This window comes from Podarcis tiliguerta (assembly GCF_965153285.1).
Source record: "Podarcis tiliguerta genome assembly, chromosome: 6".
Lineage (NCBI taxonomy): Eukaryota > Metazoa > Chordata > Lepidosauria > Squamata > Lacertidae > Podarcis > Podarcis tiliguerta.
Genome location: NC_139539.1, coordinates 57798031 through 57822676, shown reverse-complemented (window position 1 = coordinate 57822676; position 24646 = coordinate 57798031). Strand labels below are relative to the sequence as shown.

The window sequence follows — 24646 nt, the reverse complement described above, 5'->3', positions numbered from 1 at the left end:
AGGTAGGAAAATAAATCTAGTTTCTTTTTGCATAAGAATTTTCTTTGCTCGTTTTACAGGACCTAGATATACCCAAATTATGAAAAATATATCTTCATCTGAATGTGACGCTGTACTAAAGGAGCGTCAATGAAGCAGGAGTTGGGAAAGAGCAAAGCAAACACCTGTTTGTATTAAACTATAGGTTGGGTTTTTTTTTAAAAAAAACTAACATTAGAGGGGCTTTAATATTTTAGGAGTAATGTTTTCTCTTCACATTCTGGTTCTGATTTCGTGGTACTCTTGGCTTGAGTCCATACCAGTGAATCTCTGGTGCAGTAATAATACTTATTAGTGCTGTGGTCCCCAGTCTCTTGCAGCAAACATTTCCTGAACCTTGTATGCTATGTCCTGTTTGTTCTGTAATATCAACTTTTCTCATCATAAATTGGTTTACTGTTTAGGGATGAGATGAAAACCAATTTATACAGAGCAAGTTATGTACTCCTTTTTATATGTTTCTAAATATGCTGTTTTGAAAGGCATCAGTTGACATGCTTAGTGTTTTCTTCTTTTTTTTAATGAGAACAACTACCAAATCTGAAAATAGAGTGCAAATTGCAAATACACATATTAGATGCAGAGTCTGCAAAATAATGGTGATATATAATGAAACAAATTTATACACAAATTGGCCAGTACAGACATAATCTTAGAGGGCAAGAAGATAATTTATATTGGTTATCTTCCAGTCTCCTCTTCAGTCAAATATTTCTGTGACAGGAATAGTAAGTGGATCACTAGAAGTGTGACATGAAGGATCTTCTCGCTCTGCTCACTCTCCTAGCCAGCAGTATCTGGAAAGTTCATTAACCGTTTTTGTTGTCCTTGGATTTAGGAAGAGAGTTGTGGTTTGCATGTTGTTCTCCTTTAGAAATGGCTTGTATATTGTGCATTTTGTTCGCTGACAGTTAAACTGAAGGTTGCTCTGCTTTATTTGGAGACATACTTTGTTTTCGTTTTATTCTGTAATGTTGCATGTTTACATATAGATTTGCTTTAACCAGGCTTTGTTCCACAAATCATAAGTTGTCTAATAGATGAGAAAATACACCATGAGTCCCCAACCCCTCCCTGAGCTTGCTTTGTTTTCCAGCTGTGCTTGCCCTGTGCCTCTTGTCTGGGGCGGGGTGGCTGAACAAACCATGGTTAAGCAAAGTTTATGGATTTGGACATGATGCGAAACCATAGTTAAAACAAACCATGGTTCTATGCCAACAACAAACCACAGCTTCACATCATGTTTTGTTGGCAACTCCCATTAGCCTTTGGGCTGGATTGAATGTTCAAACCATAGGTAGGCCAAACAAACTATGGCTTAGTGTTTGTACAAAACCGCTCAGTATAGCTTAGAATTCTTACAAACTCCTTAGGATGTCAGAAATTATGATTAGGCAATTTTTGATGATGATGATGTGTATACTAGCTTTCATCCAAGACTGGTTCTCAGGTGGTTCATAACATGTCTGGTATAGTATGCTAAGGGTTGAGTCAGGCATTTGATGCTAAGGAGACTGTTGATGAAGAAGTTCAGATGATCAGTAGAGAAGCTGACTCTGGAATAGAAATGCAGCCTGCTATGGATTGCTTTGTACCCCATCCAAAGTCCCAGTGGGTTCACGAGCTGGCATAGCTCCTCGATATCCAAGTGGCTGTTGTGACTGGGAAGGCCTCTGCCCAGCTTCAGCTGGTGCACAAGTTGCACCTCTTCCTGAAGTACCAACACCTCCCACAAGAACTGGCCCAACACTTGCCATTGATATTAAGCAGATGCCTTATTTTTTAGCATGAGCTTCAAACATCTTTGTTTAGGCAAGTCTACCCTAGTTTTTAATTACTGTATTTTTCGCTCTATAAGACGCACCAGACCACAAGACGCACCTAGTTTTTGGAGGAGGAAAACAAGAAAAAAAAATATTCTGAATCTTAGAAGCCAGAACAGCAAGAGGGATTGCTGCGCAGTGAAAGCAGCAATCCCTCTTGCTGTTCTGGCTTCTGGGATAGCTGCGCAGCCTGCATTCGCTCTATAAGACGCACACACATTTCCCCTTTTTAGGAGGGAAAAAGTGAGTCTTATAGAGCAAAAAATATGGTATTTGTTTTTAACTGTAAACTGCTTAGAGGTTTTGCTACAATCAAGTGGTATGCAACTTTTGTTGCATAAGAAGAAGAAGAAGCAGCTGTGATTGTCACCAAAATTCCTGCCCTGTGTTCTGTTGCCAAGGGAGTACACTTGTCAATGACACAAAACCAGGGCTTTTTCAGTGACAGTACCCTGGTTGTGGGACTCTCTCTTTGTAGTTCAGCTGGTCTTACCTTTATGTCTTTTAAGCAGACAGTCCGGACCTTTTTATTCTGCCCAGCTTTTCATGGTTCTTAAGTGGTTGTTAATTTTTCTCTCTTGATGCTTTTTTTATTTGTTTTTAATATTTTTTATTGCTCTCACTTTATTATAGGGTACGGCATGTGGCCTTATGGACTGCTGGGAGGTGGAGTGAGTCTGGGGAAAGCAGAGAGAGAGAGAGAGAGGGAGAGAGATTTAGTAGGGCCACAGTTGCTGCATATGCACATCCCAGTAAACCATGGTTAATGGCTTGCTGTGAGCATGCCAATTGCTTTCACTTCATTCTTTCCCTCTAGCAAGTGGGAGCAGCAGACCATAGTCCTCTGCTTACTTTTATACTTGAACCGAGGATCATGGTTTGTTGTTGTGTTCCTCACTTTCATGACCAACAGTGGTCCCTTGTTTGCAAACGCAGCCATGCGGCAACTTAACTTAAGCATCCCCTGGTTTGTGACCACAAGGCATGTGATACCTTCATCATCTTAAGTACTGTGCCTTCTTTCTACAAATCTACTGATCGAACAATATACAGTGGTACCTCGGATTAAGTACTTAATTCGTTCCGGAGGTCCGTTCTTAACCTGAAACTGTTCTTAACCCGAAGCACCACTTTAGCTAATGGGGCCTCCTGCTGCCGCCGCACCGCCGGAGCATGATTTCTGTTCTCATCCTGAAGCAAAGTTCTTAACCTGAAGCACTATTTCTGGATTAGCGGAGTCTGTAACCTGAAGCGTATGTAACCCGAGGTACCACTGTAGCGTGAGAAGAAGAAATACAGAATTTCCTAGAGTATTTCTCCCCCCCAACCCCCCTCCCCATATATGAGAGGGGGAAATCCCAGCTGTTTTCAGGCCTGTGGTATTGGAGCCTTCCAGGATTAAAAGCAAGTGCTGACTCTTATTGAAAAGCTGTGTGATCCATTCTTCCTACAAGGCTGACTGTTTTCAAAGCACTGACACATTTATGTAGAGAAAAGCCATTCCTGGCTTACCTTGAGCTGTGCAGCAAGAAGTGGAAAGGGGTTTTAAATTGGGCATGGGAAGGGAGGAACATTGGTTTTCAGGGTGGTTGGGGAGATATTTTAAAATGTAAGGTTAGGTTTCAGAGATTTAGGATCAGAAGGAAGTCAGATGGGAAATTTAACACATGGATAGTCAAAGGTAGAAAATGCAGAGAACCAATAATTGGATAGTCAAAGGTAGAAAATGCAGAGAACCAATAATTTTAAATGCTCTTTTTGGGATGACTTTAGGTTGCTGTTGGACCCATGAGTAAAAAGCCCCCCCCCCCCCCCCCCCCCGGTTAAGCAGCTGACATTAATGGCATTAGGGAAGACGTTCATTGAATGCTCATTGTATTAATATCAAATTTGTCCAAATAGTGTACATAACATAATTTCACTGCATAATTTCAAGGAAACATATGTGTGTTGGGTACACGACCATTTCCTCCTTAGAGTTGATAATGCAAAATGTGCCATTTAAAAAGAAATTAATTGAAAATCCAGAGGAATGCATGCATAACTGTCTGTGCTGCTACACGTGTGTGAATGAGAGAGATAGAGGGAATAGCAGAGATATATTTCAGTTTTGTATCTCTCAGTGGTAAGATGAAGATTTTCCAAACTGTGGATTATAGCTACTTAAATTATGATGAGTGGAATGTTGAAAGCAGCTATAGTTGATACTGAAGCCTAGGAAATACTCTGTTGTGAGCTTAAAAACACAACAAAGCTTATTTTTATTTACTGTTCTCTTTCATTTGATGTCACTTTGTGAATTCCATTCTAAACTAAGTGTTCAGTGTTTGGGGAAAGATTTTCAAAAGCAGAAAGTGGCATTTACATCTCATTGACTATTGCTGTGTCGCGCTTTGTCACTGCCTGGGAAAAGCTGTCCCTTGGGTTTCATTCATATGCCGGCCTTTTAAAAGGTAATTGTACTTCCTGGCTACCAAATCCCTAAGTAGTTGCGGTGACTTTCCCCCCTACATCCATAATTAATGCAATAGTGGCATCTGCATTGGGGGTCATAAGAATATGTCACAGAACACAATATACTGATTCTGTGGGGCTGCTGCCACAAGATACTAGACAGTTGAACTTTCCATAGGCTTGATTTACATGGTAGGACTTGCATCTGTCATTTTAGAAGTTCTCTCAAATGCCACAGCTCTTTCTGCTAAGAAGCTCAGGTTGTGTATGCATGTGATTGGGGACTTACCAGTGGGAAAGAAATCATTGCCTGGTCCCTAACAAAAATGCTGTTCTACCTGGTATTTGCTAACCCTTGTCTCAGGATAGTTCTAGGTATTTCAGGCAATTCGCATTGCTGTGTCCCTTTGCATGCCCATCCAGATTAAAGGTCATGAAGGCGCTGTGCTGAACCATATTAGGATTTTTGTTACAGAGGCAGGGATAAAGACACACACAGCCTCAGCCCAGTCATATCTTTCCCCTTAAATCCTCTGCAACACAAGGAATACTGTGTGCTTGGTCAAGCAGTACAGCCTGATCATGTTTCCAAGTTACATGTTGATAAAATAATTTTGCCAGTGGAAACACAGCTGAGGCCTCTCTATCTTGTGACCAGGGACCACTTGCTCTGCTTTGAATTGTGCCCTTCGAGGATTGACTCGCTTTTTTCTGGCATGCCTCCTTGAACATGCCAATACAGGCAGAAATTCAACCAGAGCAGCTTTTCCTAGCAGGCCTCTTTACCTTTCGTCTGGCTGCTTTCATGCAAGGGCTCCCAGCGACAGCAGCCCCAGGTGGGCAGTCTGGTTTTCCAAACCTCTCCCATAGGTATTCCCCAAATGTGACAAAATCCTGCTCAGCAGCTTATCTGGCATTTAGCGTAATGGTTAGAGCATACAGGCAGGGATTGTTCCAAAGCAGTGGTCATTCCACTCTAGGGTAGCAAGGATAACTTTCTGGAGCGCCCACCCACTTGCTAAAGGCCATCGCTGCTGAGGCCTACGTATCCCCCTTGGATGTGGAGATATGAGCTCAAGTGGCTGCCCTGTAGATTTCTTCCGGGGGGGGGGGGGGGGGGTGCTCTTGTGGAATGAAGCTGCGGCTGCCACCCCCCCCAACTGAGTGGGCAGGGATCTGCAAATGTGAGGTCTTAGCTTTGGCTCTGAGGCCCTGACCATGCTGATGTTTGGCAGGACTATGTCTTGATCTCTGTGGAAACTGGTGTTAACCTTGAGTAGGACATTGGCGTCTGGTTCCAGGAGCACTTAGAATCATAGAATCATAGAGTTGGAAGAGACCACAAGGGCCATCGAGTCCAACCCCCTGCCAAGCAGGAAGCACCATCAGAGCACTTCTGACATATGGTCGTCAAGCCTCTGCTTAAAGACCTCCAAAGAAGGAGACTCCACCACACTCCCTGGCAGCAAATTCCACTGTCGAACAGCTCTTACTGTCAGGAAGTTCTTCCTAATGTTTAGGATGAATGTTTAGGATGAAAGGTTCATAGCTCCTCCTTGGCTGAATTGATATGTGCTTTAATGAGATTGCCCTCATTTAAAACTTTAGAATTCAAAATGACTCTCAGTTTAGCATTATGTGCAAACTAGGGATTTTAGATTTAAATAAAGAGCTATCAGTTAAGGCAGCTTCATACCCCCTGCTTTGAAGATGACTTGTTTAGAAACAGGCCTGAATACGCTGCAAGTCAGTGTCTGGTTTCTCGGTAGGAAACGTGTGAATAATTTTGGACAACATGGAAGAATAAAAGAAATGCAGATTGTACCTTTAGAGGAGAGATTTTCCTCAAGACCACAAAAGGGGAGGGAAGTGTTATATACCCCCCTCTGTATTGGTGTGATCCCTAAAATAATCACACACACCCAAATGCTATCTGCTATTAAAAAAGCTGCGCTTCCTTATTTAGGGGCCAGTGGTGTAAATAGACTGTCCCTGTTTGACAGGAGTAGGACATAAAGGTAATCTTAAAACAAAACAACACAGTATAATTGTCCAATGTTCTGAAGCACAAGTATTGGCTATAAAGTATGCTCCAGGTCTTAGATAATTTATGGAGAAGCTGCTTGCTCTGTACAAACATCACTCATTCTCAGTCCAGATTTCACGTTGCTTGTGACACAGACAAACTCAAAGGTAAATATTTTACTAGCTGGTATAATTGAATTGGCCTTGAAACTGCACGGGGCTAGAAAACCTAACATTTTCAGAATTGGAAGGAAAAAAACACCCCTTTTCTTGGATTATACGATGTGTACCTTCTGTACAGTAACGAACAGGCTGTCAACTAAAGATTGCATTTGTGAGAATATGTATTTTCTCAGGAAACCTGTTAGAAGAGAATGTGGCCACTTTTATTTCTACTTCTAAAGCATTCTTGTTCTAAATTACCTGGCAAACCCTCTCAAAGCTGCAGAATTTTAAAGCAGCTTGCCTTTCCATAGTATTTTCTTGCTTTTGTTTTAAAAAATCTGATAAAGTAGATTACTTTGAGGACAGAATTCACACTTTCCCCATGAGTTCTGTGGGTTTCCTTCCCTCAAGTGCTTTCTTGCTATGAATGAGACATGATAGAGCAAACGCCCAGATGATCTTCCGTGGTGCATTCTAAGTATATTGCTCTGCACAAGTCATTTGGCTGTGTTTTCTAAATAATATCCAGCCTTTGCCTCAGGGGGAAAGATGCGTATATTTTACATGAGTGAGAAAGAGGAGTTCACCATCACATAATAGGAACAAGCTACATAAAGAAACTTCTGCCATGAGCTCCCGTGGCTAAAGAATTAAACTGAAAAATATTGACTTATAGGTCACTACTTATTCTTTAGTATACTTAAACATACAATAAATTAATGTGTTTTCCCGCTATCTAAAGCACATTTCCCCCCAGGGTATGGCCTTAGGCTACACTCAGTGAGTAACCCCCATTGAACTAAATAGAACCAAGTAAACATACATGGGATTGTACTGCTATTGTTATTTCTGCCATATATTCATATGAGGGGATCTCTGCTGTTGCGGCACACCTTAGGTCACGCTGCCACCTATTAGCGGGTCCTGACCCCACCAGTTGCAAAGCAGTGGCATATGTTGCCAGTAATGCCAGTGCACTGCTGGCCTTAAACAAAACATCAGTAGCCAAGGAAGGGCACTCCCTTAATGAGACTTAACTTTTCCCATAGCGGTTGGAAATTGCTGCAGATATCACTCTGTCTGGAGTGTGGCTGCAGGAGGGGCCGTGCTGAGCTCAGCCCGCCCTCAGCCGTGCCTGTAGTCTTCATCTTGTATTTAATGGAGTATGAATCAGTGTGGCGGGTGTTTAATCAGCCACCTTTCACCCCTTCTAACTGCTTGATGTGGAAGAAGAAAGAAAAAGAGGGGGGGAATCCACCTCCACGGGGCACAAATGTTTTCTCTGAATCGTCTTGTGGCTCTTGATGGTTTTCCTTCTACATGCACTAGTGTTTTAGATAAGTTAAAGCAGAGAAAGGGGAGATAGACACTATATAGTTAAAAGAGGGGGGGGGGAGCGTAGAGATTTAAAAATGCTAAATTAGTTTAAAAGCGGATTACATTGCCCTTTTCAAGATACAACCTAAATCTTTAGATTTCTACTTGGCTTGAATAATGCTGTTTGACATTAATGCAGTCTTGCAGTGGCTTCTGTTCAGCAAGAAGAACAAGAGGAAACTCTGCCATTGCGAATATCTGTTAAGGAATTGATTGGTTGCTGAAGTGGAAACGGCTTGATATACATCTTGTGAATTTCTATGGGCGATATTCGGAGGGCCATCTGGAAAACAAAGTTACATTTTTTAGAAGAAAAATGTACTCGCAGCAGGGGAGGGAGGAGATGGGAGCATAATAAAAATAAATAAACGATGTTAGAGGGGTATGTGAGACCCTCAACTCAGAGTAGCTTTGGTGATGAGTCAACTATTCTTTTTCCACAATTGGATTTTGCAAATAAATAAATTTTAAAATTTGTTTGGCTGGAACTTGTTTCCAAAAGCTGGTATTCAGCTAGGCTAGTTTCAGAAAATAGCATTTTTTGAATGAGATTTTTTTGTGAGGAGAAATATGGCTTCAATAGCCAGCTGTGCGAGAGAAGCTTTTTATTTCTCTGAGTATAGTGGAAGTCACACAGACACAAAATGATTCTAAAATTTAAACTTAAAATAAAAATTGCTTCCTCACGCCAGCCAGAATTGTCTGTGTACAGTCATACCACGGGATACAGCCGCTTCAGGTTGTGTTTTTTCACCGAAACCCAGAAGTAACATAACAGGTTACTTCCGGGTTTCGGCGGTCATGCATGCTCAGAAGCGCTAAATTGCGCTATGCGCAGAAGCACCAAATTGCAACCCACGTGTGCGCAGAAGCAGGTTGCGAACATGCATCCCGCACGGATCACGTTCGCAACCCAAGCATCCACTGTACTTAACTATGGCAACAGGAGACGGTCTCTTTGTGTTCCACTGATGTGTACTACACGAGGGGTAGGTTGTGGCATTGGGAGCATGATTGGTTTGTGTAAGCAGGTGGTGTCTAAACTACACTGAGGGTTTCTGCAAAATGCCAGCGGAAGCTACCTAAGAGCCAGCTTGACCATGAACCTATTGTGAAGGTGGGGAGGGTGGGTCTTCATGGCATTTGCTTGATAAAGGAGCTCCACTTTTGCAACTCCCACTGCTCTGTAATATGGCTGGCACCTAGCCTTTTCTGCAGTGGCTCCCCGCTTGTGGAATGCTCTCCCCAGGGAGGCTCACCTGGCCCCTTCATTACATATATTACATATATTGATGTGCCAGGCAAAAACATTCCAATCTATTGCCTTTTAAACTGTGTGTATGTTTTTTTATTGTTTTGGTTTCTTGCTATGTTAAGTATTTTGTGTTTTTATATTGTAAACCGCCCTGTGATCCTCGGATGAAGGGCAGTAAGAAATTTAACAAATAATATTTTTTAAAATAAATAAAAATAGCCACCACCTAAGGACTTGGTTATTTGTCCTTGCTTTCAGTAATATCTGGCGCCGATATGAATGATTTTTGGTTGACTAGTTGTGACTTACCTGCCTGGCTTTTAATAACTGTGTTGTGAATTTGAAACTCTTTTAGTAAGTAACCCTTCTGAAGTCTCTGTGCAGTGAAGTTGGGTAAGAAATGTTTTGAATGGGTTTATATTTTTTTTAAAAAGCTTGATTGCACAGCATGTATTTAAGCCACTTTTGCAGCACCATAGCTGAATCAACTTTGAGTAATGTTGCAGTGATGCAAATACGGTTTGATGCTTGAGCAGATGATGAAACATTCAGATCCTTATTTTTAACTCTGCACAGATACACTGTGCCAACAGCATGCCAGTCTGGACAATTCCAGTTTGCCCATCATGTCAGTGCCATTTAGAACAATATGGGAAATCGTGATAAGAATTTCATGACCAGCTTGACTTTTAAGGAACCAACTTATTGGAAGCATTTCTCTCTTTTTTTACTGCTAAAACATTCAGCATGCTTTCATGCGCAGCCAAGAAAGGAATTGCTTGAACTCAGCTGGAGGACAAGGAGAGGACAGAGGGTGAAGAAAGAGCTGTGAGTGGAGGGTGGACTTTTCCCATCCTTCCAACCCCATGGGAAATTCAACAAACCTGCTGTGGTCCATGCCCCCCCAGGGGTTCCATGGATGGGGTGGGAGGACTGGGCACAAAAAATGATTTCCCCAATGCAATAAAATAAATGCATGCAAAATTGTGTTCGTGCATGGATGCATTTTCCTGGGAAGGGTTTCCATCAGATTCTCAAAGGGGGTCTGTGACCGCCTCCAAAAAATGTTAAAAACCACCGCTATAGAGTCGTCTGCTATATATGTATGCCTGTATTTTTATATTTTAATCAGCTGATTATAAATTATTAAAGCTATTCAAATAAAGTTTTGTAATTTAACACTGGCATCAAACCAGTATTCTTCTGGGTCAGAGAAGTATTTTTTGGTCCACGATGTGATTACATATTAATGACATTGTTTCCCTCGGAGGCCTCCGTTTCAGTGGACACAGTGGATTGGATCCAGAGAAAATGGGGCAGTAGGGAGCCAAACATAGCTGACTTCCCTGCCCCTTCTTCCTCCCCACCCCGCCATCCCTAGCTCTCCACAAAGTCTCCCCTAAGGGTTGGGAGTCCTGCTGAATTGGAAGGTAGCCTGGGCAGGAAGGGAGGCAGTCTTCAAAATCAGACTGAGGCAGTATGTTTAAGCAACCAGTATTAAACTTTATGCAGCCAAAAGGATCCAGTGAACTCCCAAGTGCACAAACCCTGACCACTCGTTAAATTGATCTATATTTCATTAGTCTTTGCATTGTAGCAATCCTGGGAAGAAGCTGGTCATTTCCATTTTAAAAAACTGGTGTTCATTCTCCCACATGGTAACTTTCTTTCTTTGGTCTTTTTGTTGTCACCACCGCAGGTAATTAAAATCAGGGAGCACTGCAATTGCCCAGCTTTGCCTGGACAGGATCCACGCTTTGCTTTCAAACTGGCCAAGCAACAAATTCTGCAATCGTCTAAAAACGAGGGAGGCCTAAACCTCACTCACGATGCTCTTTACAGAACAAAGGAGAAGACACACGCGGACATAGTAGCTGGGAAATAACTCTGCAGGTGAAGGCAGAAATGCTTCATGGATTAACGTTATCCAAATTCTCAAGGCAAGTACTTTGCTTTTCAGGAAACTGCTTCGGAAATTTGAAATGGCCAGACGGACAGACAGTGCTATTAATTTATGGCCGCAGTGTTTGACAGTGATGTGCCTCTGGAACCCGGCTCTTGAATGGATTTGCAGAAGAATGCTTCATATGCACAAGAAACACGAGGAGCAGTTTCCGTGATGGAAGAGAACAGGAAACCTTTGTCTGCATGGGGGGTGGGGGGGGGGGCGGTGTTCAGCAGTGCCCCAGATGGCACTCGCATACATACTGCATGTATAACCAGGCTGTGATAGCAAATCCTCTTGTACACCGAAATGTTAGTCTGACTGTCAGAACTATGTTTCCCCCCAATCATGTTATAATCTCCTCCACACCCTGTTTCCCAATGGATGTTTCAAAGGGATGTCCAGCTGAGTGTGGTGGGGAGGGCAGGGAGGGCTGCATATTGGAAAAATGGAAACATTGCTTCTGTCTAAATGGCTATCCAAGGGCAGTTCTTGCAATGCAGTTTTAAGTTGTATCCCCAGGCTCAAGTTGGATACAAATCTGTCCTTTTGTCACAAATAATGAAATAGTATCCCTTACCTGTGTAAATCCTCTTGAATTTGTTGCAAGCTCAGTTAGTTTTGTCCAATGATATTTATAAAATATTGGTAAGAATTCGCTGCCTTTTACAAGGATCAAGATGCAATAAACTGACCACTGGTCTGGTTCGAATATAACCTAATTGGTTGACCTGCTGTTGGGATTCCCTCTCTTTGTACTCTATAAAAGACAGATTGAGTCAACATTTCACTTTGAAGCAATCCCAAAGGACTGTGGAGTTAACCTTACAATGTAAACATGTTTGTAAGGCACAAGACAAAATTTTATTGGATAAAATCTGACATACAGCACTAAGGAGTACGGTAGATTATTTGTCGGTGTCATTTAAGTAAACAGAATACCACTTGGAAAGGTTAAATTAGTTACAGTAGACTTTGTCCTGGTCAGATCAGTGCTTGAAAACCCAGTGATTGATGCTCAAGGAAACTCCCTGGAGTTGGATGATGTGCTGTGAGGTGCCTGCTAGTGATTTATAAAGCAGCAAGGCATGCCACTAAAGCCACATAGTCCAGACTCAGTGATCCCCCCCTCCCCGGTTCCTTGGGTAAATGTTTTGAGGCATAACTTCACTGATGTCTCTTACTGGACCATAATACTCCTTTGCTCCTTGTTGTCCTTGCAGATTTCCTCATTTTCACCACATGTTCCTGTTCTCCTGCATATGCCTGCATTAAAGTCTCAGCCATGGTTGCTATACTGCATTTTGCTGCTATCCAACACTGAAACAGTTCTCTGAGTTCTAGCCTTTCTATGGACTGCAGACTATTGGGAAATATACATATCCCCCCCCCCCCCGTTTGCTTACTCTGGAAAACTGAAATTCCTCCACTTCATACTGTAGAACAAATATTAAATAAGAATTACTTGACACAGTACATCAGAGAAAGGCCCATGGCTTTCCACCTTTGGTCAACAGCATGGTCCTGTAACATTTAAAACTTATTTGTATGTTCTTATATGAAAACCTGGGGAAATGTGGGGTGATGGAAGCTCTATCCCCCCCCCCCCCCCGGTGAAAATGTAAAAACATGAAACAATGCCACATACACAATATTTCCTCAAATAGGGGTCCCTGGTTCCATGTCCCCACTCATTGTAGAGCACCGCAGTGCCACAACTCTTATATTCACAAAATCTGCCAGTCCCATAGATGCCAGCTCAGATCCTAGTAGGATAGTGAAGAGGGCCACATGAGGCTTCAGATCGATCTCAACTTTTAAGGGAGGAAGACTATCTTCCATTACTTAAGAAAGCTAGGGGTTGCCCCCTGTCACCCCTTCTGCTAGCCAAAAAGCCTTCAGGAAGCTAGTCTCTCTGCCATCTACCATTAGATTGCAGCCATAGTCGTGCCCACTAATTTCAGTGGGTCTTCTCTGAGTCTTACTTGGTTGGGTTTCTCCCATACTCGTGGAACAAACTGAAGGAGATGAAAAGCTGTTTTTAATTATTGCAAAGACTTCCAGACTTCTGAAGTCCATGAAACTCAGAATTGGCAGCTTTGGCTCTTTCATACACTGCTTCAGAGAAACAAAAACTGAAACGATCAACATGAACCTTCAGTCGCAGAACCAATAAGACTGCAGTGTTTTATTAGACATAGAGATGGAATCCGAAGCAGTCACCTTGTTAAGGGCAGAGGTGCCTTGTCTTGTGAGACAGCACAACACCATATTTTTGCTTTTAAATTGCCTCTTTGTTTTGATTTCACTAAAAGAAAGCATCCAGTATCGACTGGACAAGTGTGAACTAACAAGCTCGTAAGTTGTAGTTTGTTTACTGACTTCAGCTGAAGAACATCAGCTCTCTGAGCAGTGCCAACACCTACCTAATTTATCTTTATCTGTAGGAGGTATTTTCAAGGTTGGCTCTGCCTCTGATTGCCAGACCTGATTCTTTGTGTCTTGATTTAGTGCATACTGCTCCTAAGCCATGTATAGATCAGTATGCAAGATGCCGGCAACAGGTAAAAGCTCACCTTGACCATCTCCTGCGACTTCATTCTTTTCATTTGTAGTGACAGGAGATGTTTGTTTTTTAAACAGAGAAGCTCGGAAATTTGGCCACTGTCACATAAAGTAAACAGAAAAAAACACACTATGATAGTTCTTCTCACCCCTAATTTGTACAACTTCTTATTTCACTGAGGAACATGTTGCAGGTGAATTTCTGTAGAGCACAAAAGGCAACTAATTGCAAAGGCCTTTACTTGGTTTTTAAAGTCACTCAGCATCCCAGAAAGCTGGTGGCACTACCAAGAATGCCTTGTTCCTAGTATGGCACCTGTGAAAGTCAGTTCTTGAAATTTATTGTGTTGTCAGCTACATACCGAGGAGGCTATTGTTTAAAGTGTCTAGGCCCCAAGCTGCTTACAGTTGTAAAGTTGACACCCAGCACCTCCTGAAAGGGAGCATGGAAAACGCCTCACATAATGCAGACTGGACAGTGCCAAAATAATGTGCTCAGTCTTTTCCAACAGGCGGATAGCTGCATTTTGGTCCAATTGAGGTTTCTGGGCATTTTTGTGAGCTTCCCCAGGTAAACTCTGCTACAGGAGTCTAGTGAGGAAGTTAGTTAAGCATGAATAAGTGGCTAGGTCTGGCCTTTCCAGGGAAAGACATGGCTGGTGGTAAGAGCTGGGTGAGCGTACCATCTTAAATGGATGAGGGAGGAAGAAGTGCCTATACATAACATTAAACTTCTAAATAATGTGTGTTCTTATGTGTGCTCTTCCCATTTTCAGAGGCTTTTAGTGCCTCTAGGCAAGCTTCCAGGTATATATTTTATTTAAAAAAGGACTTTACATTTCTGCAATATGTGTTACTCTGTGTCCTCAGAGTAATTCCAGTCTTTACTGCCCTCTGTGGTAGGATTGAATTGTAACTCGTGTGAATGAGCCATTACTGTTTCAGCTTAGAACAGGGGTTGGCAAGGTTTACCTTGCCTGGGCCGGTTCACTCCAGTGGAGATCCCTCCGTAGGCTGGATCGTGTGCGTGCGTGAGCATGCACGGCCATGATTTCCGGCATCTGAGCATGCACAGATGTGATCTCAGGCAATGTGGAAGCGAGTCCCCGCACTGCATTGCGCCAAGCCAGTTTAGCACAGCGCGCAGGGACTCGTTGAGTGGGCAGTTTGGTTCGGGGGCCAGTTAAACAACCCCCGTGGGCTGCTTGTGGCCCATGGGCCATAGGTTGCCTACCCCTGGCTTAGAAGAAGGAAATCACCCTACAAAGAAAGAAGCAACAGGCAAGTTGACCATAGCCTTATTATAAGGTTTAGCATTTCACAGTTGCCTGCATATCCTGTGCAGCCTTTGTTTGAGTATTTGTTTGCTGGGAGCAGACTAGAATAATTGTAGGATCATCTAGTGCAGCCCCTGCAATGCAGGACCCTCTTGCCCAGAGTCCGTCCCCGCCCCCGCCCCCGCTAATGGTTCAAAGAACATGTGGAGGCAGCAGAAGTGGCTATGCTGCTTTCCCACCAGAAATTGCACTTTTTGACCCCAAGGTATTTGTGTCAGGCAGTGCTTGTTGAGAAAATGAAACAAATGACAAAGTTAACCCCTTTCCTGGTCCCCAATCTCAATCTTTGACCTCCCCCTACACTTTCCCTAGGGCTTGTCCCCACCGGGCTTTGGTGACGATGTTTTCGAGGCCATTTGACCTGTAAAATCAACTTTCCTTAAGTACCTTTGCTACTTCTGTCTTCTTGCCAAAATAAATTAAGAGCCTTGTTATGTTCCGAAAGCATGAAAAAGCCTTTAGCAAAAGCTAGAAACTATCATTTTGACCCTTAATGGAATCACTTCTAAAATCCCCGCTAAGGAACAATCACCTTGATTTATTGCAATGCATCTCCAAGGCACAATAAAAGCAAGAGTTGCCATGTTGGCCCATAAGAAAACAAAACCAAACCCTCCGTTACTTTGCTTAGGATCCACTAAAGTGCCACAAAAATAGTAGCAAAGCTCTTTAGTTCATCAGGTGAAATATTAGGAAGTGGAATGAATGAGGAAAAATAAAAAGCAAGAAAATAATAATAAAAAGGCTGGATGTTTAGGCTCACTTCCGACATGAAGACTGCAAATTCAATAGGAGTATCCAAAGTGTTATAGGGATCAATCGCACACTAGGGGAGTGGTGTGTGTGTGTGCGTCCCCAAGAATCCTGTATCTTACAATATTTGGTCTACACAGGACGCCCACAGTTGCTTGCAAGATTAACCAACATAACCAGAAAGTTTTGAGAAGAGAAGACTCCCTGGAAAAGACCCTGATGTTGGGAAAGATTGAGGGCACAAGGAGAAGGGGACGACAGAGGACGAGATGGTTGGACAGTGTTCTTGAAGCTGCTAACATGAATTTGACCAAACTGTGGGAGGCAGTGGAAGGCAGGAGTGCCTGGTGCACTCTGGTCCATGGGGTCACAAAGAGTTGGACACGACTAAATGACTAAACAACAACAACAATGATAACAAACCAGAAAGTGTAAAGTAGCCATTAAATTTGAAGCCTTGCTGAATTACTTTCTCTTTGTTCCTGTATAAGATCTTAGTACTACTTGGTTATGTGACCTTTTTGTATTCAGTTGCAGGTGGAAGGGATAAAGGATTTTCTTTGCATCCAAAAAGGAAGAAGGAAATTGTTGTGCAACAGAATACCTTGTAAAATAACGCACCACTTGACAAAACCCAGCTTAAGTGCAGTGAAAAATAATGAAGATTTTGAACTCCTTTTACATCCTTGGCCATCACTGCTTGGTGGCCAGTCAGCCCACTTCAATTTCAATACCTACTCTTTTAAACAATTTTCTTAGATGTGCTGGCAGAGTGCATTGGTGAGGTTTTCCTCCTTCGCTGGCTTTTCTGTGCAGTGCCGAGTTTTAGAAATTTGTTTTATTTGTTGTATAACAATGTAAGAATCATTTTACCAGGGGCTATAGGAAGTTTAGCAATACCACAAGAGGTCTAATAGCACAATAGTGGCCTCCCCATATAAAAATAGCCCTGCAATAAAGCATTGCCACTTGCTAATGAATGGCCCACAATAAGGAGATTACCAAAGCCTATTATTGGCTTTCTTTAAAATAAAAACTCATTGCATTAGAATGAGTTTACAATGTAAAACTTGCATTGTTCACTCATTGTCCGGGGTTCTTGAAAACTTAAGAAGAAGAGTAGAGGGGCAAGTGGAGGGACAAGCTGGACTACAACTCCCATCATTCTTGACCATGGCTCATTCTGGAGGGCCAAATGTTTTCCATCTCAGAATTAGACAATGAGATCTGAACCAATGTATTCTGAGCCTGGTATATATGAGCCATCATGAATTTCAACAAGCAACAGAACAGCCGTGGTGGGAAATGGATGACAAGAATGGAAGATGGCAACTCTGTGCTCCTTTTGGCAAACTGCTTGGAACCTTGACTGAATGACGGAATCACATGAGACGTGATTGATAAGAACTCGATGGTTGATAAGAACTCAATGACAAGGTTAAAGAAAACATTATACCTAAAAAAATGCCAAAGATAACAACAAGGGCATTATAATGGATGTGGAATTATCAATACTGTTTTGTTTTGAAGAAAAATATTGGAATATGGCAACATGACCATGACTTTTAAGCATGTCAGAAAATCAGGGGTCCCAGTTAAATTTTGGACACACCTGTAGTCTGCATTTTGTGTGGGTTTTGCCTATTTATGCAACGAAGTTACCTGAATTAAATATAATAAATGAATTACCTAATTAAATGAAATTAGTTGAATGAAATTATGCATGAAATGAAATCTTCCATTGTAGTGCCCACCATGTTGAGATTAAATGGGTGAGCTCTGATGATGAGAGCTTTTCTGCTCAGCCAGTTGTCTCCTGATGGTTGCTACCAATTCCTGATAAACAATTCCTGTGTGGTTGTTGTTCTTAATGTTTATTTTATTCAATTTTAATGTATTTCAAGATTCCTGCATTGCAGAGGGTTGGACTAGATAACTCTCATGGTCTCTTCCAACTTTACAATTCTATGATTCTATGATATATACATAAAAGGTGGAAAATTCTGTGCTAGTTCCTGATCAATAGAAAATGTCTAGAGAAAATCATTCCCCCTTGTTTCTTTCCTTGTTACTGCCTTTTCAACTCTTCTTCATGTGCTCCCTCCATCCCCAGATCTGGCTGGATGATTATGAATTTTATTCCAATATGCAGGTATTCTAGGAAACTTAGAAATTCTGTTTCCTAACTAGGCAGGCTAGAAGAAGAGACCAACTCTTCATGCAGTGTGGCAAACAGAAAGCCAAATATATTTATTCAAATGACTCCAGTTGATTTGTCAATGCAGTTATAATGCTGTTCTTACTATAACACTATTCTTATATGATTTTCTATGTACCATATAGCTATCTTATACCACTTTATGTGCCTGTTTTGCTTCAAAGGTCATAATATCTTCCATGGGAAGGTAATACAGCATTACACCAATGGATTTGTTTCAGTTACAGCCTTGAGTCTGTGCTCTTTAATCACTGGTTATACTTTACTCCCTGAACCACTGGGTTGCTAATCTGGAAATGTGAACCTGTATTAAATCACCAAATTTAACACAAGTTACCACAAGACATTGGGGCAGTTGAATGTGTAGAGGACAAAATAATAGGAGAGTGGGAGCTCAGGTAAGATGAGGAAAGGCTTGGGTATAGATAAAGCCTGGAATCTAAATAGCACAGAGTGAGGATTTTATCCATATTCTGTCCCCACCCATCTCCATTTCCCTCTACAGTCTCATGAGAAACACCCGTTTTCTGGAAGGTAAGGACAAGCAATGTGATGTTACAGCACCATCAGGTTAATGAGAAGGGAGGATTCGAGTGCCATATGGTAGCAGCAAGGGCAACTGACAGTTGTTAAATGTGCTGAGTGCCTGACAAGCCTGAGATACACCCAGCAAGATCCCAGCATCCTTGCATCCATTTTGAGAGGTCCAGTACGTTTTTGACTTCTGTTTCTGAAGCAGCAAGAGGCATCTCCAGAAAGCTGTGATTTCTATCCCAAATATCAAATGAAAGTTGGTCACAATGAATATTTCTGTGCCTTTGACGGCTTAATTTCTAGGACATCTCTGTCAGATTCCATTCAGCTCTCTGCCTGCCAGTGTGATCCTCCTGCGATTCCTCCAAATCACTCTTTCCTACTCATGTTGTAGCCTGTTTACCCCATTATCGGGTAGTTGCTGCGAACAATGTAGCACTTAGGTGGCCTCTGCCCTCCTCAAACACTTCCTCCCCCACTGTCTTCTGCATTTGGTTTAAAGCTTGAGGTAATTAAATTTCTCTCTTTTTCCCTCTAGCAACATTGATCTATATTGGATATTTAGACTCCAGAGAATCAAAGCTCTTTATTCCTGCCTGGAATATGTTGCCCTCAGATTTATTCCCTACGTGCATGGAATAAATGAGGAAGGACTAATGTACTGGAGTCATAGCAGCAAGATTTGTTAACCACAAGATGGCAGTTTGACTGCCTCGGCTAGACTTTTGTAATTGATGCATCGAAGCAGCCTCAGATTTTAGTCTGGCTTTGGCAGAGGATCCTGAGCATCTTCCTTTGGGGCTTTTAAATGGTTTGAAAAGTGAGACTTGGCTTTCAGTATTAAGGCTGCCATGTTCTTGGGGAATGCATTGTATGGGACATAGTATATTTCTGATGGCCTGTATATTTCCGGGAACTTTTCAGATCCGCTCTTGCTTCATCAACTGTGAAATGTCTGTAGGTGATCTGTTTGTGCAGAATTACATCTGCCATTTAATAGAAGATTAGGAACATAGAATAACTGCCTTGGATTCACATATCTCAAGAGATGTGCTAATAACAGTAGGGTTATTATAAGTACCTTTTTTAAGTATTCCAGGGCATTGTAGTTAAAAGATAATATTTTAAAACAAGCATAAATGAGAGTAAGCACCATGGTATACAGTGGATTTTAGCCCATGTTGGACTTACTCAGAGTAGGCCCATTCATATTAATGGGCATGGCAAACTTATGCCCATTATTTTCAGTGGGTCTACTCTGAATGAAACTCAGTGGGTCTTGTTTCCATAGGATTGTGTTGGATGCTAGTCTTATTTTCTCTAAAGAGGGGATATACTCCCCTTTCCAGCATAGGAACTAGGCTCTTTTTGTCAACTCCCCTGTTCTCCTCTCCCACCCAATAAAGTGAGGAAGTTGAGTGCAACCATTCTGTAGCAAGTCTTCCAAGGTCATCTAATACATGGGGATGCTGTATCAAGCTGCTGTCATTGGGTTAGGGCTAGCATTATTCCTATCCTGACCATGAGATCAAAAATGCTCTCAAACAAGTGGCTCAGACTAGGACGTGTCATGGGTGCTTTTTGTTTGTTTAACTGTTACTACTTTGGTTAAAAAAGAAATGGCACTCAAGACACGTTCTAGTGTTAGCTGCTTGCTTCAGAACAAAAGAAGAAGAGACCTTGAAGGGAAACTAAAGTGTTATAAAAGCCAGGCACAGGGAACCTGCCTATGCTATTTATTCACTCAGAGTGATTTACTCTACCAAATGCCTCTTGAAACTTAAAGGTTCACAAATCCCATCATTTGGAAAGTAGTTCAGCAGACAGGTATTAGGTTTTTCTTGTCCACCATATGTGTGTGTGTTTTAAAGAGAGATTATTAGCCTATTTATTTAAGTATTTTGAAATTTTCTAAACTGTTCCTTCATCCAGAATGGATTCTAGTGCCCTGTTCTTAAAAATCAAATTCCAATACAATATTAAAGCAATGACAAAAAAAAAAAGCACCAAAACATCTGACACTGAAAACTGTACAAGCAGCAGTACACTTTAAAAACCTTAGCTTCCTTAGCTAACTTGCCAAGCGCAGAATATAGAAGACACAATTTTGACATGGGTTCTCGATGAAGGAAAAAAGCAAACAAAAGGAGTAATTCAAGAAATACACTGAAATACTGCTGGGATGGTTTCTTTCATGCCTGTAGCTTTCCCCCTATATTTTCAATGTGATGATAATTCCAGTGACAAATGTGGAAGGGAAGGCACCAAGACACAGGTGGAAATTTATAACTTGCGGCCCCAAAGGACTGATGGTCCTTTAAATGAACTACCCTTAAGAAAGTACTCCCTTATACTTTATTTTTTAAAAAATAAAAAACCCCCAGAACAAAACCTTCTGTAGAACAGTTGTGGCAGTTACTGTTCCTTTCATAAATGCAGTCTGGTTGTGGCTGTTGTCTCTCCCGCCTCCCCTGCCATTTTGATTTATACCACTGCTTGGTTGAGTAGAAGTCTTCCTCTTATTTATGACAGTAACCGAACTTTGTACTATGGATTTAATTTGGGATGTGAACTAAAATATTTTCCTGGCTTTGGGTATAATCCTTCACTGTTTGCTGGCATTCTTGAAGATGAGATCTGAGCGAGTGTTTTAAGGAACAATCTCTGAGGAAAACTCCTCAAATTACATATGTATTCAGGATGAATACATGTTTGACTCTGAGTAGCGTACAGTAAGATGAATCTATCCATCATACATGTTTAGTGTAAAAACCTATATTTGCTTTTCTTTCTATCTGTACAGATTCGATCACCATAGCTGGTTTGTCATTTGCTAAATACATGGGCTCAGCTCTCTGCGACCCCAACTCATCAGTTACCAAGTGAGCAGGCTGTCATAGAAGCTACGCATATCATTTATTACTGTCAGGTATCCAGAGATCAGAATCTTCCCAGAGCTTCTTATCCTTTGATGGCTTGGAAATAGAATGACTAGGAAAATCTTGTGCATGAGAATAGGAAATGCGAAGCCTGAAATCCTGCAGGAGTTGGGCCAAAAATGGGGTTGGATAAGCTTGATTTAATTTCAGTTTTGCAACCTATTCTGTCATTTAAAATTTGCTTTGCGTAATGCATCTTGGCTGTTTCCGGGAAAACCTAATGCAATACCAACGTTTCAGTAGGAACAGGTTTGGCCTCCAGAATGATTGAAATGGCGTGTAATCACAGAAGCTGGAATGTAACTTGCTTCTGAGAGGCTGTGGCTGTATCTATGATGGGGGTCATGAAATATGCTGGTTCACCTTGTGACTGTGTCCCTGGAGGTAGTTGGGATACATCATGTGGAAGAAAATGCACATACCTGAACTGCTCCTTCATTGTAAGGTTTTGAACTAGATGACCCTTTGGGTCCCTTCCAACTCTCTACAATTCTATGATTACTGGATGCCCATTGATAAAAGTTGATTTCGACTTGGGTTGGAATTTTATTTATGCAGATGTTCGTTCTTATTTATATAGATTTAGCCATGCAGGTCTCCATAAGTCCCTCAAAGTGATTTACAGAATAAAACAATAACATTGTGCCATATAAAAAAGGAATCAAATACCATTATTAAACATTAATACGAGCAGCGCATTAAAGCTGACAAACTTAAATGTTCATAGGACCCAATTCCTAGAAGCCAAGGTACCTTCACCCCCCCCCTAAAATATTTGATGGGGCCAGACTTCCCCAAATTTGATGGATAGACAGCGCCATTCAAATTGTGCATGTGTGTCGCATCTTGTGGGGTGGGGCTTACCTGCCCCCCCCCAGTATTTTATTCATGTTGGCACCCCTGTAAAGGTTACAGAAGACTTGGCAGAAAAGGTCTAAACCAGAAACTTGAATTTAACTCAGATATAGACTGTGCGATAGTAAAGGAATTGCTGCTATATATAGTGAACAACTAGCTTCAAATAAAAGCCGCATTCTGGGCAAGCTGAAATTTCCAAACTGTATTCAAGGGTGAGCCCTACATATAGTGTATTATACGGTAGTAGTCAATATTCAGTAATTCAACGGTGATTTTTGGAGGCAAATGCTTCTAATACATTATATTTTAACAATATGGTTTCATTATTGCTTTTCTAAGATGGAATAGTGTAGTCTTAACTTCCTCAGTCATTTGTCTTTCTTTCATCTGATGTGCCTCTGCTTAATAGACTATAGGAATAGGAAAGCATTCCCGCCCCCCCATCAAATAAATATGTAAACACTGGAAATGTCAGTATAACCTGACACGAGTTGTTTAAATACAATAGTCTGCACTTTTCTTGTTATTTTCCCATTCTGCCAAGTGGCCGACTGATAACCAGCGGATTGTCTCTGACTATTTGTTGTTGTTTAGTCGTTTAGTCGTGTCCGACTCTTCGTGACCCCATGGACCAGAGCACGCCAGGCACTCCTGTCTTCCACTGCCTCCCGCAGTTTGGTCAAACTCATGCTGGTAGCTTTGAGAACACTGTCCAACCATCTCATCCTCTGTCGTCGCCTTCTCCTTGTGCCCTCCATCTTTCCCAACATCAGGGTCTTTTCCAGGGAGTCTTCTCTTCTCATCAGGTGGCCAAAGTATTGGAGCCTCAGCTTCAGGATCTGTCTCTGACTATTACCCTACTTGAACCATCACCCCTTGACTGAAATGCTCGTTTTTGACATTGCAGCATAATATGCTCTGAGTTGCACCTTAAGCCACTTCTCTTGCTTCTCCCAGTTTTGCTTTCTCTTTCTGTTTCTGCATGGGGGAGAACTAACCAGCTCTGCTTACTGAAGTGTGTTTGCTCAGCAAGAAGCCACTGGACTTCCAAACAGAAATTACTGGGGATTTTCCATTTAGGCTGCTTATTGCAGACTGAAAGCTCTTTAAGCATATATTGATAGTTGCTCAGTTTTATCAATACACCTTAAGACATCCCTAATGCTGTGAATGCTCCTTTTGGAGTCCCTGCAGCCCGTCAGTGCAATGATCTATTGCACTGCACATATTGGAATAGCAATGTCTCCATTGGGCCCCAGGATTCAGTTAATTGTCTTCTGTCACATGAGACACCCAGGGATGTTATCTCAACCATTTGGAACTTGGTGCAGGTCAATTGGTTGTGTTTTGCAAATGCTAAGATGGTCTGCTTACAGGTGCTGGTTTTAAGGATACCTTTGCATAATACTTGCATGATTAGTGATACAGTTCCCTTAATAAACAGTATTTTTCCAAAAGCAGGAACCCAAACTTCCAACGCTTCTGTATTTTTCTGAGCTCCTATGTCAATGACCAAGCAGCACGATCCACTGTAAACATCCCATTAACCTAACATGTGACATCTATGGAGGGTTTTATTCACTTAGCTTGAAGCAACTCAACAAAGAGTATACCCTCTGCTTGGCAATCATATCACGATTTGATAAATACAAAGCTGTTCTTGTTCTCTCTCTCTCTTTAACAAAATGGCTAATTATACCCCTCCATTTCCATCTTACTGCTCCTAATTAGATTCTTCTTAAACAAACCAGCTCTTCCCTGGTGCCCCTCAAACGCATGAGAGGTGGTTATCATGCACTCCAATACCACTTGTTATCTTCCCTCATGTCAACCCTTTTGGCTCATTAATAGCTCTACTTTTGCTCTTGCCCGAATTCCCAGTCCACTCCTCCACATCTTTCAGTGACAGCGGAAATGTGTTTCCGAGGCAAAGGAGCCTCCTCCTCCACCACCCTATTGCTCCTTCTTATAATTATATGTATGCAGTTTCTCCGACGTGCATAGGATGTCCTGAACATTGGATGGTGCCAATTTCAAGCATCAAGTTGGAGGCCAAGAGAGAGGGTTACAGGGTCTCTACCTCAAATAATGGAATCCATATAATCCATAAATTAATATCCATAGCATTCTACCTGCATTAACGCTGAATATCTCTGCACTTCTCAAATCCTAAATGATCCATTGGCATACTTTTTTGCGTGCTAATTTTAGCTAATAGCTATCTAGCTGGAAGAAATGAATTACCTTCAAGGTGTATGTTATGCCTCTCACACATTGCCGACACGGTGGGCTGTTTAAGTCCAGCGTAACATGCAGTCACACTGTTTTTATTCTTCTTGCACGTCATGCCGTGTTCCCT

General features: G+C 41.8%; 1 protein-coding gene across 1 annotated transcript in view; it reads left to right on the top strand.

The window, feature by feature from the left end:
- OMA1 (OMA1 zinc metallopeptidase) overlaps nucleotides 1–11798 on the top strand; it is a 32426-nt gene extending 20628 nt beyond the window's left edge. The window contains exon 9 of the mRNA XM_083448145.1: nucleotides 10838–11798. Within this exon, the coding sequence (XP_083304271.1) occupies nucleotides 10838–11023 (186 nt within the window). The 3' untranslated portion in view covers nucleotides 11024–11798. The remainder of the gene's footprint in view (nucleotides 1–10837) is intronic.
- The last annotated feature ends 12848 nt before the right edge of the window (nucleotides 11799–24646 follow it).